General features: G+C 40.4%; 1 protein-coding gene across 1 annotated transcript in view; it reads right to left on the minus strand.

The window, feature by feature from the left end:
• Positions 1–2997: 2997 nt before the first annotated feature.
• Positions 2998–19190, minus strand: part of cacna1g (calcium channel, voltage-dependent, T type, alpha 1G subunit) — a 634394-nt gene continuing 618201 nt past the window's right edge. Inside the window, 5 exon segments of the mRNA XM_055150510.1 lie at positions 2998–3804; positions 4463–4632; positions 7582–7786; positions 14125–14241; positions 18246–18392. Coding sequence (XP_055006485.1) covers positions 3055–3804; positions 4463–4632; positions 7582–7786; positions 14125–14241; positions 18246–18392 — 1389 coding nt within the window. The 3' untranslated portion in view covers positions 2998–3054.

The following is a 19190-nucleotide window of genomic DNA, read 5'->3' on the forward strand; positions in this document are numbered from 1 at the left end:
AGAGTGCTTTTAGTCTTCACTGTACGGCACACACCATTTGTCTACAACATCTGAGTTCTTTGACTGAACGTTTACTGCACTTTTCACTGGGGGTTTAGGCTGCATTTACACATCGCTGGGTATGTTAAGAAATAAAGATTTTCCTTCCTCCGTTTTACAAAATAACATCGTGCAGCATCGTTTTCAAAAAAGTTTTCATTTACATCAACCCACATAAATACACCATCGAGCGCCGTCATAACTACACCAAACCTCTGGGCAGCACCTGGATTAGATTCAAACCTGTAGCATTTATTTCATTACAGTTGTAAATATTACTCAAAAATACCTTGAAAAACGTGCATTACTGAACAGGCTCGCCTCTCCACAGATCTGTTAAAGAAGTGACAAAATGACTGATCTCCGAGCCTCATTGCACTTACAATGTCCTTTGCCACATTCTTGGTCTGCACTGAATTCATCATTGTCCCAAGTCCTGCACTGATGTCCCATATCTGTATGATCTTCTTCTTCTCGTCCACCATTCATGGATATGAAACATCAGCTGTGTGTGCAAATGCAAACACATGAAAAGTGTTTGCACCAGAAGAAATGCGACTGCTGCTCTGATGCTTCATCATCATCAGAGTAAAAGGGAAACACTGGTCGCACTTTTGTCACATCAGCTTAAACTCTGTTTGTTTATCTCACTTTACATGCAAACACGTTTTGGTGCAAGCTACATGAAGAAATAACTGTTCTAAGTATGTTTAAATCTTAGTTCTTTAAATGAAGTTTTGTGAAGGCATTTTAAAGTAGCATATTCACAATTTGATAGCCTCCACAAAATATCGCAATGAATATCGTACCGTGAGATGTATATCGTGAAAATATCGTACTGTGAGATTTGGATATCGTTACATCCATACAAGCAGTGTTGGGGAGTAACAGATTACATGTACAGAAGTTACGTAATCAGAGTAGAAATTATGAGTAACTGTATTCAGTTAGAGTTACTGTTTCCATGAGTGGTAATTGGATTACAGTTACTTGGTTGAAATAAATGGATTACACAGAGGTATTTTCCTGTTTTCACATTTTGGGCGATTCCCTTTTTTCTGTAATTCCACTCATTGCCGGACACTAAACCAGGTCTAAACCAGGTCCAAACCAGGTCCAAATCAGGTCTAAACCAGGTCTAAACCAGGTCCAAACCAGGTCTAAACCAGGTCCAAACCAGGTCTAAACCAGATCTAAACCAGGTCTAAACCGGGACTAAACTAAGACTAAACCACATCTAAACCAGGACTAAAACCAGGTCTAAACTATGTCTCAAACAGGATTTAACAGGACTAAATCATGCCGTGCAGACTGTGTCTCCTCCTCTTCTATCAATAATATTTTTAATTTGGTTCAGTAAAGTCTGGGCTTTTTATTTTCTTTTAGCAGACAAAACATCTTATGTTAAGATTTCCTAGTCTTTGCTACTTTACAGCAATTCAAGTAATCCAAAGTATTCAGATTACATTACTCACTTTAAGTAATTTAATGGATTACGTTACAAACTACATTTTGGGGTATGTAATCTGTAATCTGTAGGGGAATACATTTTAAAAGTAACCTTCCCAACACTGCATACAAGATGTCCTTATTTAGCCGGGACAGTCCCAGTTGGAACCCTGTGTCCCCTGTCCCAGCAGATTTATCCAAAACCACTGATTTGTCTCATTTTATACAAGACATGTCTCTGTTGTCCCTATTTTGGAGCAAATTTGATCCCTGCCAAAAGTAAAAAGAGGCATACATTGGCATTTGTTGAGGTAAAATACAGAAAAGCTGCTTCAAAATCACCAAAGCACACAAAAAAAAAGACTGTGACTATACTGACTCATCATGAATGGGTCGAGTGCAAAAAATTTTTCCTTAATTACGGACTCGTTTCACAATTTTATTATTACTAACCAACCCAAAGCGAGTGTCCCAGTTTTTGATTTTGAAACTCTGGTCACCCTACATGAACACCAAACCCCAGCTGACTCACCTGACGTTACGCCGAGTGTCAAACCAGATCATTTATTTCATTTTTTTATTCCATTTAGCTCTTTACAGAAGACCACTCCAGGCTCCACAGTTTGTGCTTAAAAATCCAAGCTCTGTTTAATGAATTGCATTTTTTATATATATTTATATTTATATATTATTCCTACAAATACATGGTTTTCAGCACTTTGAAAAAACGTCCACTTTCTTCAGTAAAACCAAGAAAGCTAGAAATATCCTACAGTGAAAAAAGGACAGACAAAAAAAAGAAAAAGTCACAACAAAAGACGTAAAAAAATCATGAAAAAATAAAAATTAAAAACAACATCCTGTACAAACACTATGGCCCAATAATTTAAGAAAATAGTGTCTCTAAAACGTCCGTATTGCTTAGTGCGTCCAGGGAGCCGCACGGGCAGGTCAGGTCCAGAGGCGCTGGGTCCATGCGCTCTGGGTTTGGCAGTATCAGTATCGTACAGAGACAAAAACAGCTCACATTGAAAGAGTACCGCGCTCCCAGGGTACTTTTATTACTCTCTACAGCATTATTACTAGTACTACCACCAGCCTGGAGACGCCGAGTGCACTGTGTGGTGGGTGTGTGTGTGTGTGTGTGTGTCGGGTAAGGGTGGGGGGGTCAGGTATAGTACACTCATAGGACGGCTCCATGTGTTTACAGCAGGTATGATACAGACCTCATACAGTGATCCTTAAATAGCCCGTTTACCCTCTTCACTGTGGATCAAAGATGTACAAAACAAGTATTTGTCACTGTGTTGGATGTTGATGGAGCTACCACACGTTCACATGACCAACTCAATGGCACATAGAAGAACATGTATTCTGCACTTTTCTTCATGGATGAAACACACAGTGTAAGATAGTATTCTTACAGAACCACACAAAGGCCTAATGCAGTGGTGCCCTGTCTCCCTGAACAGCCCCCTCTAGTGGTTGATGTTTCCCTGTGTGTTTTCCCTCAGTGAGCGCTCCTGAGTGGGCCTCCCGCAGCAGAGGGAGGGGCTCCTCTAGTGTTCAGTGCTCAGAAGTGCTCTTCTCAAACGAGAGGCTGGGCAGAGTCAATAGTTTGGGGTTGGTGCTTTTGGGCGAGCCCCGGTCGTGCCCGATGCCCTCCCCTACAGTCAGGTCAAACGAGTCCTTGGAGTCACTAGAGGGCGCCCTCCTCCTCAGGCAGGTGTCCTGTCCCGGCAGGAGGGGGGGCAGCCCTGTGAGCGCGTTCAGACCGGAGAAGTCCGGAGGGTCCACAGAGATACAGGGCGGGCTCATCTTCTTCTTCCTGCGGGGGGAGGGCAGCTGGGTGGAGGTCTGGAGACTGTCCCCTCTGGACACAAAGCCAGAGGAGGTGGAGGCGCTGCTGCGCTGAGGGCTGGACTCCACAGACGAGCACACCTCCACAGAGTGACGCCGCGGCTCATCCAACCACGACAGGGGGCGGGGCCGGGGCAGGAGTCTGCTGCGCCCTCTGGTGTCCACGCTGTGGAAGCGCTTCAGCCCGCGGCTCTCCTGTCTCTCCCCGTAAGCTGTGCTGCTGGTGAGGAGGGACACCTCCTGGTCCACCAGGCTCTCCTCCTGGGGCCCACAGGGGGCGACGCTGTGCTGCTCACTGTGCTGCTCACTGTGCGGGGGGGCAGAGGAGAGGGGCTGCTGCGCCACCAGACAAGAGGGCGGAGGGGCCAACACCAGAGACGCCACATTCACCAGTCCTTCACTGCTCTGCCCTGTGTCCGGGCACAGCGCCTCCTGAGAATCAGTCGACACTGCCACCTGTAGGACAGAGAGGGAGGGACGTAAGGAGGGAGCAGAGAGGAGAGAGAGAGAAAGAGAGAGAGAAAGAAAGAGAAAGGACTGTTAGAGCAGCAGGGTGACCAGGACACGCTGCAGTGCGTCAGAGGTCTTTTGATTTATTTATTTGAACAGAGGCAGACACAACAAACACAGATTAACAATTCAGTAACCTGATTCAGGCATCACAGTGATTATAGCCTGGGCTTATTTACAAAACCTTGGAAGAAGGGCTTATAAATAATTATTTCCAAAGAATTCCTTTCCTTGCAATTATAGAAGGTGAAATTCTATATGGTTAAAAATGTGTAATTCATTATTTAATTATTTGGCTTGTGTGTTTGTTGTCAGTGTGTTTGTTAGTGCATTCTGTATTTCCATTGGCATGTGCTTGGTTATGAGTTCATGTGTAAGTGTTTGGCTCCATCTGCTGGATTAAACTGACAACTGCAGGCGCCTCTTATAAAATGACACCACACAATATACACAGTTCAAAGTGCAATGTGCCTGTTTATTTTCTTATGCATTTATAACTTATATAATATCACTTTCTCTTTTTTGTTCTTGTTTTATTTGACACTTTTTCCATCCATCTTCTTGTTTTACTTTTATCACAAGACTAAACAGCACAGATGTTTACCTGTCTGCGGAGGGGCCGGTTGAGCGTGTGGGTGCGGCGGGGAGGGGGCAGGCGGGGGATGCCCTCTGAGTCGGACGCACTGTGGGGGCTGATGGGTCTGAAGAGGTCCGCGGGGATGGGGAGTTTTTGCGACCTCTCCTCGGGCTGGGAGCGCACCGAGCTACTGGAACCTGCACAGAACACACAGTCAGATCATACGTTGTGAGGACACTGACCTGTGTTCATTTCATCTCACATGAACAATAATCACTGCTTGCCTAAATCTTAAAGGTGGTGGAAGGTCCGCCACATGTTTACTTCCATGGAGATGTTATTGCTTTGCCTGGAATGCTCCACAGTATAGCATAAAATATATCCATCTTGTCTGTATATTTATTTAATTAGGTGTGTTTTTTAGTAAAAGTCAAAGTACCTTGAAAAACCTAAATCTTAGTGTGAGTTTTGCACTATTTACCATTTATTGTTTATTTATTACGCATGGGATAGTGAGAAACATAATTCCGATTCTTTGTATGAAGAACTGCCTTTCCGCAGACCTTACCAGTGAATTGGCCTGTTGTCACCCCCTGCTTTCTCTGTGGAGATAAATGCCCTACTGTGGAACATTCCAGGCAATTTTCATGGAAACAAGCAATTGACGCTGAAGTTGCACAGTGCAGCTTTAGCTCAAACCATAACCTGGATCTAAATGAACTCATAATGTCCACGACCTACTTAAGTGACCCCAAATAAATATGTTCAAATCAAATATAGCTTTTACTGGTGAAAACTTTAATGCTGGTTTATTTTTAATTACATAAACAATATCCAATCAGGAAGCAAAATGAACTTCACGTGAGTCTGAAACCTAAAAGTCCTCTCTCTGATCTCAATGGTCACTCCCCAAACCCCAGAAACTGCAGTCAATTATGAGTCAGTGCTAGTGCAGCCTCTGCAGCTCAGGGAGGGAATTCTAGAGGTTCTGAGTTTTGACATGAGGCTTGGTCTGTCCATATACTGAGAATGAGAAACACTTGGATGTGTCCTGTGGTGGAAAGTTTAGTATTGGGTGTTGTTCTTTCCGTTGTCCATGTAATAAGTGTTAAAAGCCACACTATTCTTTGTCTAATCCAGGGGTGTCAAAATAATTTTGGTGCAGGGGCCGTATCTAACCTACTTTGATCCCTAAGGGGCCGAAAAAGAAAAAAAAAAAAAAAAGCATATTTACCCCAAAAATAGCAATAAGTTCAAATATTTGTGCAGAGAAACACAAATCTATTACAGAAATACTTTTAATTGATTACTTTTTCTTTTACAAAATATTATAATATTATGAACAACCTGAAACTTTAAGAAAAATGCAATTTCAACACAATGTTTTAACATGAACTTGTAAACAAAAAATCCTGCACTCGGCGTCTGCTTTTCCCATTTTGGACAGTTTGCTGATGAGGGTGTCACGGTCAACAGTCAAAACGATCGTCCTTTAAGAGCGTTTGGAAAGAGACAAGTCTTCATTTGTGCTGCTCTGGTGGGAGGGGCCACGTACAGAGACACTGGAGACACTGCTATGATAAGCACCACAGAAAATTATCAATATTTTAATAGAAAATATAATTAAAATATTTTAGTAGAAAAACAGCCGAGGGCCACATTAAAGGTCTTGGAGGGCTGGACCCCGGGCCTTATGTTTGACACTCCTGGTCTAATCCTTTCTCTCACAAGAAGGCTATAGATGCCTTTGAGTTTGCCATTTACATGTCTGCGGTTTATGTCACATGTTAAATGTTTGATCATCATCTACTCAGATTCTTATGTAAAGGTGTTACATTTCAGAGCTCAGAAAGCCAACTGGCCAGCCAGACTCACCTAAATGCAAACTGTTGGGAAGGTCTTGGACAGTATTTAAGTGTTGTTACCCCACTGCTCTGGGCTCACTGCTGGCAGAAACTCTGTCTGTCAGTAGTAAGCCTGTTTCCAGTGTAAACATAATAAACCAACCTAGACAGTCTTCTCGTGTGTCTTGGCATTATTTTACCGATAATTTCCTCTATCTACAGGTTAAGGCTCTGACAGCACAGGTTCAGTTCTGATACTTGTAGCAGCTTTTTAAAACTTTAAGAGCACAGACTACATACAGTTCCTTTAACCTTAAAGTTGCACTGGGCTTCGTCACCTTCTTGTTTCTATGGAGATGTTCCACAGTATGACATTAAACAGATCTACCTTACATTTATTCAGTTACAGGCGGTTTTATAGCTCAACAATACCTAGAAAAACAAACATTCTGACCCTAACTTGGCCTGGTTTGGTCTCTACGATGATAGAAAGATTTAATATTTTTTTTATTTATTTGGTTGGTTGGGACAGAGCATGTTAATGGACAAACATGACACAACACCGGATTGTAGCCTAAGGTTAATTTCCATCCGTTGTCCCAAAGAGCTATAATCACAGGGGACCAAACACGAAAATATTGCACGCGCCATTCAATTTAATAACATCTCCACGGAGAAAACCATCTGAAAAGTTACTCAATGCACCTTTAAACCATGTTGTTGCTCTAAAATGCAGGGTTCATGTGCACAACTTACCTCTTGAGGACCTGGTGTCTTGGATCATGTTAGAATCATATCTATAGTAATTTATTTGTGTTTTGAGGAAAGAAATATCAGAATCCATCTTTAATTGGCATGTAAAAGTTATATTGTGCAATAGTGTATCATAATAAATAATGAAATAGAACAAGATATGGAAGTGGGGTGATTTGAGGCGCCTATAAACTATGGGACATTCACGTTTTTTGAAAGAAATAACCAAACTAATGGGATTGGCTGGGACGGACTCCACAAAAAAATGTATTTGGTTGTAATATAGGAAGTTCAAGGAATGCAGCCACTAATAGAACAGATCAGATTCAACATTTGTGTATTTTCTTTTCAGATATTTCTTCTGAGATTCATTTGCAAGTATGAGATCACATTCAAGGATCTGAAAGCCAAGAACTGACACGTATCGACACTCAAATTTCCTTTCAAAACCAAACTCGCAAACTCAACTTCCCCCCTTCGTCGCTATTTAAGAACGAGATAAAAATCCGTGACCTTTAAGAGCCGCCGCGGTCCTTTCAAAGCGCTCACCTGACTGCCCCCTGTGCGAGCCCAGAGCGTGGTGCGGCCGGTGGCTCTGTGGGAGGAGCTGTGCGGAGGACGTGCTGGCTGCCGACTGGTCGAGAGGCGGGAACATGTAGCTGTCGTTGGGCAGGGAGTGCGTGCGTCCGACCGCTGGCTTCCTGACGCTCAGCAGGTTCTCTTCTCTCGGACCTTCCCCGTTTAGGCTCTGGGGCTGTGGATAAGAGACAAGCAAGGTCAGGCTTCATAACAGTACTACTACTACTACTACTACTATTACAGTAAAGGTTAAGTACACACAGGAGAAGAACATGAGGTCTTTGTGTCGGAGTTGTCGATGCAGTTCGCACAGACAAGTTCGAGTTGCGTATGGTTTTTCATATTTTCATCTTAAAGTGCATATGACAGATTCTAACATCATATTTTAATAGACTAAAAATCTTGCCTATTTTTATTTTGTGAAGTTTATAATTTCACTTCCTGATTTCCTGGTTAGACACAGACAATTATGAGCACAGACTATCAGCCACCTTCCAAATAGGAAGTGAGCATTGGTGCTTTTTAGGTTCTGTCGAATCTGGCTCCAATTAACGTTGTATTGAAAACAACCATCTTAAAATGTTGTTGCTGGTGGTGTTTTTATTTCGTTATTTTGTCCCTAAACCAATTCCTATTAATAATAACTGCAAACCTCGATGAGCTTCACTTGACTGGAGCTGAACGTTATTGCTGACCTCAGACTTCCTTAGTTCACTTCTTTATACAGTCTATGACTATTATTACTAGATTATTTCATATATGTTAAATAGCAACCTTAAAGGGACAGTCTAGAATTTTGGACATAGGACCTCATTTCCTAGTGAGCCAGAGTGTTGGAGATGTGTGGAGACACTTTTTAAATATTCCATCCAGTCCTTGTATTTGCAGAGGTCACTGGTGCTAGGCTAGTGCATGTCAATGGCCATAGTTATCCTGCCACTAAAAACAGTCTTACCCACTCCACAAAACACCTGAAGCAAATCTATTATTACACCAGACTGTCCATGTGAATGTTTGTGTTGACAGAATAATGTTTGAAATAAAACCACCTTTGCATCGCATGAATCGTCGCATGTTGAGGGACTATTTTCTCAGCAGCAGAGGAATTTTACTTTGCTGGTAAGATAGGTGTTAGGTGATATCCGTCCGCCACTGCCGAGCTTTCTATCATGAAGTACAACTTGCTGCTGCTGCTCAGACATAAATCCTCCAAATGCAAGGTTGGTTTTACTTCTAAAATTATTTTATTGACACAGACATTCACATGGACAGTCTGGTGTAATAATAGATTTGCTTCGGGTGTTTTGTGGAGTGGGTAAGACTGTTTTTAGTGGCAGGATAACTATGGCCATTGACATGCACTAGCCTAGCACCAGCGACCTCTGCAAATACAAGGACTGGATGGAATATTTAAAAAAGTGTCTCCACACATCTCCAACACTCTGGTTGATTAGATCACAGAAATAGAATAGATGACAACACCTTTATTGTGTTTTTTTAATCTGTCAGGAAAATACCTTCTTGTGCGTAACTTGTCCTCTGTCTTAGCATTAGCATTTTGGAGCATTTTGGAGGGAACTTTTGTCAGGAGGATTGTCCTGTCGTGTAGCTATAAAGGTGAAACTAACCACTTTGTCTCTGGTGGTTCATTTTGGTTAACCGCCAATGAAATCCAGTTAGGAGCAGATGTTGGTTATGTCCGTTTGCCACTTCACATTCAAATAAAAAACCTAAAAGACTTCTATTTTTTCCTACTGGGATTCTTTCCATTCTTAACTTAATTTGTATTTTTTATAAATTCAAAGAGTCAAATTCAAATGAAATACACAATTAAATTATTTCTTGCTTCACTATGTTGCAACTATTATAGGCAATATTTCAATCATAACTCCTGCTCTTGTCAACCCTGTTGTATTCACAAAACACCAAACTGTAAGAAATGTCATTATTTCAAGGTTGAGAAAAAGGAGGAAACGTCAACTCTGTTATCATGTTTTTAACTATTACTGCTTTTACTACTAACATACCCACAACTTTTTGCATTTATTACACAGAATAGGACTAATTGCACTGAAAAATATTAATAATTAATTTGTTTTGCTTTAAATTGTCAACCCTGTTACTGTCAACCCTGTTACAAAGCTCTGTTCAAAGGGAAACATGTTTGACATTTTTGACATTAGAGTATCTATCTATTTTATTTTAAGCATTTCAGTTTCAAAGTTTAAGTTAGAGAGTTAGATTTCAAGAACGTTCTGTTAGTTTGGTGTTGTTACGTTGCAGATCATGACATTATTTTTTCAGGTGCACCCTTAGTTTGAGTTTTAAGAGAGTGAGAATCGGACGCAGACCCACATAGAAAGCACACGGGATCAACACTGGGACAGAAACGGGACAGAGGAGGTTTAGGGGTAGAGAGAAAGCGTGGAGCTGTGGAGGAGGCACTACTCTACTGGACTGGACTGGAGAACACACAGGAGGCTGAAAGGTGGAATGACAACATTAGATTCTCCGGGGTTCTTCAATGCTGCATGCTCCACAATGTTTTGGTATTTTACTTTTTGAAGATCTCTGCAATTCCACTTCAAGTCATTCAGTCATCATGCGTATATGCAGTAGTCTAAGCCGCAGCAAGATGATCCATGATTTGTAATATCTGATTTAAAATTGTACCAATTTGTCACAAAGAAGAAACAAAAATTAAACACTATTGCGGGTATGTTTTTGATATGAAAGACCGCAATCATAGAGTTTTAAAAATGGCGGAAGATATCAATATCTTTAATTAATATCACAATAGTTTTTTGCCTGAATGCAAATTAGTAAGGATGTAACAATATCCAAACCTCTTAGTATGATATTTATTGCGATATTTTGGAGAGACTAATATAATTCTTTTTGCATTTAAAATACCTTGACAAGATTTGGTGCGAATCATTACTGTCATAATCCCAAGAACTCACGTAAAAAACATATTTCTTCATGTTGTCTGCACTGAAATGAATCATGGGATATGTAGTTCTCTATTTTTATTAGTTTTTGCTACTATAAAACAATACATTTAAGCAAAGGAACTTGTAATTCGATATATATTGTGACACCTCACGGTATTATTGAGAGACTTTTTACGATACAATATCACGATATTTTCAGTTATTGTTACATCCCTACAAATAAGACTATAGAGTGTATCGTCTATTGTAAGAAAACTCTCAAACACTAAGACGTTGTTCTGTATGCAGTCATATTTTAGCATCTTTGACCTGTCACTTTTCACATGTACGAAAACTTAATAATAATAGGTGTAGGAGCCATTTTTCTTTCGTTTAGGCTGGGGTTAATTGGGTCACTGTTTGTCTGGGCACAGGGTGACCTATATTCGGCTTGGCCACAAGGGGGCAGGGTGGAGTCAAGCCCTATATAAATGCACAGGTGCCAGTGTACTGGGTGTATGGGTGACAGGAGGTTACATGATTTTTACCGCGCTCCTTCTGACCGGTGGTCGAGCTTTCACTACCCAACTCTGTAATATTATTGAACATCTATTCATCCATCCTACTTCTTTCTGCTCTACAATCTAATGTGCCAATCTGGTAGCGCGTTAGGCCTGGATCCCCTGCACTCAGAAACGACAAAGGGTTAGGACTAAAATTGTCGCTACAATACATTTCTTATGTAGCTTTTTGAAACGCATAATTAATTCAGTCCAGCTCATTGGTGAGAAGATTGTAGCCACAGCTGTTCTGGGACAGACTGATAAAAGTGAGGCTGCCAGTTTGCACCGTCAGAACCTCTGACAACCGCCGACACTCACATACACACCGCATTCACACTAGGCAATGTGGACGAAGTGTCTTTCCTAAGGACAGTTTTTCCCAACATTACTCAATTCTGGCACCTGGTATTCTCAGTGGTTTCCCATCCAAGTATTGACCAAGTATTGACCAAGTATTGACTAAGTACTGCTGAGCTTCGGAGGTTTGAAAAGATCAGGTTTTGACAAGGAGAAGTGGCCGTAACAAGGAGTTTGACCCTGAACCCAGACATTAACAGGCATGTTTAAAACAGAGCCTTGTTTTCTGGGCACAGGACACATTTTGAAAGCTCATTGATAAACTTCAGTCCCACAAACTAAATATGAGTGTAAAGTAAAATATACTAATGCTTCATGTATGCCTATCATACATCATTTTTGCTGGATATTTTATTTGGCATTAATAAAAACATTTCAAGCGGCCTAAATTTGCGGATGTGGTCAAATTTTTGCGCACATTTTAGACAATTCCTTTCCACGTCTATGTGTTTGATAGAGCTTAAGAAAGCGAACGTCCCAATCTAGCAGGAATGGGACAATATATCGCAGATACGAGCGGGAATGGGGATAAAAATTAAAATTTTTTGCAGACAGGCATAGGCGGGAGCGGGACTGAAAATTCTGTCCCGTGCAGACCTCTAGTTCAAATTCCCATCAGTATTCTCAGTATTGTATTTCAGTATTGTCCACCACCTGTTTAAAGCTGAACAGAGTCAACTCAGCATAACGTGACCTTTTAGCATGAGCGAAACTATTGCACAGTGCAAGGTTACAGTGACCCTTCCTTCTCACGTGAGCAGAGGGCGCTAATATCGATACTAACGCCGCCTAAACCGAACCCAGCAGGCTGCAGATAATTACCTCTGGAGCCTACAATGACATTCTATTCATGTTCGATTTGGGGGGAGATGTCCTTTCCCGCGGTAACCGGCTTTGGAAGTCAGGGTATTATGGAGCGATGTATAGATCTGGGGAAGTTAGATAGTGCTAATGGGTCACATGATCAGCTCAAAGAACGAGCTGATCTGTGAGGAACGCCTTTGAAGAACTTCTGGAGGACAGCGGCTGTTTGTGTAGAGCTCTGCAGAAGATGAGAAGGTCACTGGTCATCATTTTTTAACAGTGCATCAGGAATATACTTAATTGTGCTTGTAAATGTCTTGGTTGAGGTTGAAGTCTAACACAAAAAGAGCATGGACCATAAACTACTTTTAAGTTTACTTTAAAGTTCATACTCTTGTTTGAGAGATTTCTTTTTTTTTTTCTCTTTTTAATGTAATTTTTTATCGTTTTTATTACAAACGATACACTCAATATTCAAATTTTGCACATCAACAAAACAAACATCAGGCTCTGTGCACAATGGCCGTGTAGCTATTTCCACCCTAATGCAATCTCTGTTTGTTTTTTCCTGAGGCGTGTGAAAATTAAATAAATGCTGACAGATCAGGCAGTGGACAGGCAGCTGCAGGTGGATGTCAAAAATAACTATGTTTTTGTGTGTCCATGCAAATGCAGACTTTTATTAGAACGTTAAATCTAACAGAGGGCCCGATCAAGCAGAAGTAAACAGCAAGGCCAAAAATTCAAGTTAATGCATCTGATATAAAAATGTATTGAACAGATACATATGTACTCTAGTTTATGAAACTGTTGACCTTTTTCTGTACCATTTTTGGTTCTAAAGTTACATATGTTTTAAACAGACCATGTATGAAACATGGAAGAAAAATTATTTCCCAAATTTCAAAGACCTGCAAATCATGTAAATAAATGGATGTATTTCATCATATCTTGTGTTATTCCATCTTTGAACTGTTGATGAAGGTACATGATTTTTTTTTTTTTTTTTATGTATTTAAAATGATAAAAATTGGCTTGGAAGGACTGACATATTTTATAGAAATAGTTTCCTTTCATTTTGAAGTATTCAGTAGGAAAAAGCTGACAAATTATGCAAAATCATGCACCTTCTACTTGTTTGCACAATTTTCCCTCCGTTACTTTTCCCTCCGTTACCATGACCTTTCTTAATAAAAAATGTCATGACTCAAAAAGTAAGAGATTTTTTCAACCTAATCTTGTACCATATGGTAGAAAACTATATGAAGCAAATATTCAAACCAGTTTGTTAAGGATATGGAAGTGAGAACCAAGAGTTATCACTGTTTGGATTTATTGACCAAAAAGTGCTGCATATTTCATTCCTCCGTTACTGACATGAGTTTAAAATTTTTGTCAACAACTTGAAAGAATATCACAGGTTTAACTTGACCCTGTTGTAGTGTAACTCTTTCCTACATTCTGATACTTTACTTATTTCAATAGTCCCTCTAGTTTCTGAATAAGAGACATTTGAATGTCAAAAATCTGCCCCTGTTTCCCTCCGTTACCACTTGACTGGACCCAGAACGAAATGACGTTTATAGGTGTAGATACTTTCAGTCTGTGGTATTCTCTCTGAACGGAACTGGCTGGGTACCACTGTGCACAGAAACTATTGTGATATAATTAGTTTTTCCACCCCTAATTGAGAATAATTTTTGTCTTCCAGAATGTATTTCCAAAAATGACCTTCCATCTACCCTCCATACTCAGTTCCAATCATATTGAACATGTAGCTTTGAAAGAACCCCGGGAAAAACAAACTGCAGAGAGGAGAGAAGGCGATGGAGTCAAAGCAGCGTATGGCTCAGTACATTGCATTCCAGGCTGGTTAGAAAAAGAGGATTAAAATCATCGGCGGTGGAGTCGTCGGCCAGCGACCAGGATCTCTCCGAGGCCAGAGACAGAGCTTCCATCTCCGCTAGAGGGATCTACAGCAGGAAGAGACAAGCGCGTGAGCACCAGCCAAACCACAAGTCTACACACTACAGGCCAGGGAGGGCGGAGGAGGGCACTACGGGGGCTACGGTGAGACTACATGAACACTAAGGTGATAGAAGTTACCTGGTGTTGAAGTTCTAGAGACTTTGTGATGCCAAAAACCCAACTAACTTGAGCATTTGGCAGATTCATGCAGATTGTTTGGGCCAATGAGACCATCATAATGAATGTATAGTGCTTTGGTATCATAAGAAGATAGAGCATTAAAGGTGCACTGCGTAATATTTCTAGTGGGTCCTCAATCTGTTTGTCTCCATGGAGATAGAATGTTCCACAGTACAGATTAAACCTATCATGATGGAGACAAGTAGGTTACAGCACTACATTACATTTAAATTCAGATCTGTGGAGAGTCGCCCCTATTAACAGAAGTATATATAGTGTTTTTGAGAAATAGAAACACCCATGATGAATAAATCCTAGATGTATACGTTAGAGATGGGCATTCAATTAAATATTCTTAATCGATCGTAGAGAGAATTAATGATTGTTTTTTGATTAATCATTAATGTTTTTATATTAAAATGATCATCATTATTATTACTATTACTAATCAGCATAAATAAACTTAACTTTACAACATATAAACCATAATCACTCTAGAGCCACATCAGTTTGACATTATAATGTGTTTAATTCAGCTTTGACACATTTATTTATGTCTTACAGAAACAAAACTTAAAACTGCATGACTCATTTGCATAAACTAAAAGTGCGCTGCTCTTAGCTCTTAGTGCAGCTCTTTATTTAACACTCATTTCACTCACTTTATTTATGTTGGTCACTGTATTTATTTTGGCTCCTGTTGTGATGAAAAGACTGAAAAGTGTTTGTCTTTTGGACGCATGAACTTTATGTTGCAGTAACCAGGATACTGCGTTTACATGCTCCATGACGGGACACTGATCTGATACACACTCATGAGTGGTACAGTGATGTCCAAGGAGGTGCCAGAGCCAAAACGTGGAACTGTCAGGCCCCAACTCCAGTGTTTGCGCTGTCAGACGCAGCCTTGTCTTTTTACGCTACGCTATGCACATCAACCTACATTCAGTTTGTCGATTAAAAATAAACATGATCGATGAAATTCTTAATGATCGATTATCGATTAGTCGACTAATCATGCCCATCCCTCGTATACATTTAATGTCATAGCATGAAACATTCCAAGCAAAGCAATAACATCTCCATGAAGAAAAGCAGGTAGCGGACTCTCCACCAGAAAAGTTGCACAATGCACCTTTAATAAAGCATGAACAAAAACTTAATTCAAAATAAACAAATACTTTATTATAAAGGGTTCAGCTTTCGCAAATACTTATTGATAGGGTTAGGGACAAGCTTTTTATGAAGTAGTTTCTAAGCCTGAATAATTCTTTAAAAACTGTGTTCATTATGAATTATGTCCTGCTTCATTTAAGACTATTAAAAGAGTAGTTAATACAAAATGTCAACAAGGGTGTCAACAAAATTCATGAATAATGAAATGTTGTCATTATTCTGTATGAAGTCTAGAGCGAAAAAGGAAGCAACACTGAGAGACACAGTATCAAAATGAAAGCGCCTCATCTCATGTTGAGGTTATTACAATATGAATGATAAATAAAGACAGAATCAGTGGTTAGCTTAATTGCACAGAGCGACAAAACATCAGTGACAAAGAAGAAGAGGGGTCCTTTATGAATCTGTTGTGATGCTACGCGCTACACAATGAGCAACCATTACACTGTCCATATGAGATTATAAACGTTTTAAATGTGCATTGTGTAACTTTTCTCCATCGAAATGTGGTTGCTTTGTCTGGAATGTTTCACAGTACGGCATTCAACCTTTTTTTATCATCACTGAAATCAAACTAGATCAAGTTACAGGTTGGATCTGCGGAGAAGCAACCTCACTCACAGGATATAGAATGTTTGTTTTTCTCGGTATTTTTGAGCTATAAAACCACCTGCGCTTGAATAAACGTAAGGTAGAGCTGTTTAAAGTCATACCGTGGAACATTCCAAGCAGAGCAATGACATATCCATAGAAACAAGCAGGTGGTGGAACCAAAAATGCAACCAAAAAGTGACAAAATGCTATTCTATATCTGTTAAATGTTCTATCTGGACCCACTGGAGCTAAAGCTTCATCAATTGAGATGTTTGATTGAGGTAAGTGCATATGTCCAACTACAGGGATCTACAGCTGTGGACAGGAGAGATGGGAGTTAGCGCAACCAACAAAAAAGTGATTTGGTGGATGATTCTTAGAGAAACTTAACAGATTTGACTTTATGTATGAAACACATAGGGCTGCACTCTGTCTGATCAATGTTTTCTTCAACTTCATTAAACATTCACGATGTATTATGTATCACACTGCAAAAATATCAGTTCAATATTCAGTTTCAATATTTGTCATGTTGCTGACTGAGTATTACAGTTTCAAAATAGTTTAACAAATTGCATAATAACTGCTAACCCTTTACTAATACCCCAACCCTAACTTTGTCTGGGATGTTTCACAGTTAAACCTTTCTATATTCATGGAGACCAAACCAGACCAAGTTACAAGTCAGATCTGTGGAGAGGCAACACCGCTCACAGTCAGTATGTCTGTTTTTCAAGGTGTTTTTGAGCTATAAAACCACCTGTAATTGAATAAATGTAAGGTAGAACTGTTTTATATATTTTAGAATATTCTAGATCAGGGGTCGGCAACCCGCGGCTCGTTCGTCCTTCTGTTGTGGCTCTCTGTGATTTTGGAAAATAAATAACGAGTATCTACTTACTATGTATTTTAATTTTAGTCTGTTTGTTTTTAAATGTAATTCTAAATTTGTAGATAATGGTAATCCTGTAACATTCAAATAAAACGTTTTTAATATTTTTGTCGCTCAGAATATGCATCAAAGCCACCGATGTGCGGCACCCGGCACAGATCTGGCAGCCCGGATTTACCAGGTCCTACACCAGCAGTATGATTTATTATTATTATATTATTAGCTTTTTGACCCCTGGTACAGAAATGATGGATAAATCCAAGAAAAAAAAAAGTTTCTGAAGAAAACAGAACATTTAATGCTATGTGGGCAGATTCATTTTGTATCACGGCTGATGAGACTGAGACACGCGGAACTACATGCAATAAAATGATGACGGAACACAGAAGCAAACGGCAGTTTTGGTTCGCTGCGGGTGGATCGTGTAAGTTTGGATTTTTATTTCCTACGAGGAAGACTCAAAAATATATTGAGTAATAATGTGTTTAATGCAGCTTTGTGCACATTTGTTTATGTTTTACAGAAACTAAACTTAAAGCCACATGACTCATTTGCATAAATTATTAGCGCTCTTTGTGCCGCTGATGTGGTCAGCTTCTGTTGGACTAAAGGACAAGAATCAGTGGAATATGAGTGTTTTTTTCTGTGACAGAGGATGTGCTGCTGATGGTGAGTCTCTTTTGTGCTTCTATCACATTAGAGATGGTTGATGTGAAATTTTTCAGAGATTATGCATCTGCAGATCATCTGTATATATGAAGGGAAATATACTCTGTGTAGCATTTCACTGATGTCATAAAGGCAACACACTATAGTGTTTTATACAGAAGACACAGGTAAAACAATGATATGCAGTGTTCTCCTCATTTTAGAGTCAAAGGGGTTTTGTGGCTCCAGGTGTTTTCTTTTCTGTGGGAGACACTCCAAATGGAGCATTTAAGGTTGCCGACCTCTGCTCTACATGGAAGAATGACATATCTATCTGATATTGCTAATATTAGAACGATATCAGAGATGCCTAGTTTCAATGATTTCACTGACTCAGATATACATTTTTTGCAGTGTAATTCCATAAAATTTTAAATATAAGTGTTTGATGCAGCCGTATGCCTATAAGCTCTAAATCAAAATGGTGGCAGGGGGCGGGGCTCGGAGGCGGGGCTTGACCTTCTCGTCGCCGCGGGGCTTGCCGGGCCGGGGCGGGAGGGCGTAGAAGTGGCAGATGGAGCCAGAGAGGTTGTCCATCAAACTCAACTCGCCAAACTCCATAGAGCCGCGCATGACCAGGGACACCGAGTCGAGCGGCGCCCTCCGCTGGTCGCGCAGTGCAAGGACAGACGGGACACAGAGGCAGTGGACAGGAGGAGGGACAGTGGACAGAGAAAGAGAAGACAGTCTATCAGTGAGACACACAGAGACACGAGACACAACTACACGTATAAGAAGTTGCATTGATGGTCAAACTTGTTCTGAGAATGAACACACGGTCATTTGGTTGGTTACTTTTTTATTCAAAGGTGCATTGTGTAACTTTTCCGTCAAATTCTTTTCTCCATGGGGATATTATTGCTTAATTTAGAATGTTTCATAGTATGGCATTAAACCTTTCTACCTTCATGGAGACCAAATCAGATCAGGTCAGATCTGTGGAGAGGCAAACCCGCTCACACCAGAGTCCTGCACGGGGTTGGCTACCTGCAGATAGTTGCTAAAACGGGCGGGTTTTAACGTTCTGGAATTTTACGGGTGGCGGGTAGTGATTACGAATTAAATGAAAGACGAACGGGAGAAAAATACTTGAAGTGCGTCCAGGATGTCTGTTGCCCTGGAAACAAGTGCCATTTCCCGATCTTTTTCTGGAACGATGGGCCAGGCTGAGAGAGAGATTTCAGCATATTTATTACATAAAACCATCAGCGGAGGTGATCAGCTCAGCAGCAATCCTGGTTTAATCCTGGTTTAGGCCCGATCAAATCCTGGTTTATTCCTGGTTAAGTCCTGGTCCAGTGCTGGTGCAGTCCTGGTGACTGGTTCGGCGGTATATATTTATGCTAATGACACTGGTTTAGTCCTAGTTTTGTCCTGGTTAAGACCTGGTTTAGTCCTGGTTCA

This window comes from Boleophthalmus pectinirostris, unplaced genomic scaffold (assembly GCF_026225935.1).
Source record: "Boleophthalmus pectinirostris isolate CB_2022bp ecotype Guang Dong unplaced genomic scaffold, ASM2622593v1 HiC_scaffold_14, whole genome shotgun sequence".
NCBI lineage: Eukaryota > Metazoa > Chordata > Actinopteri > Gobiiformes > Gobiidae > Boleophthalmus > Boleophthalmus pectinirostris.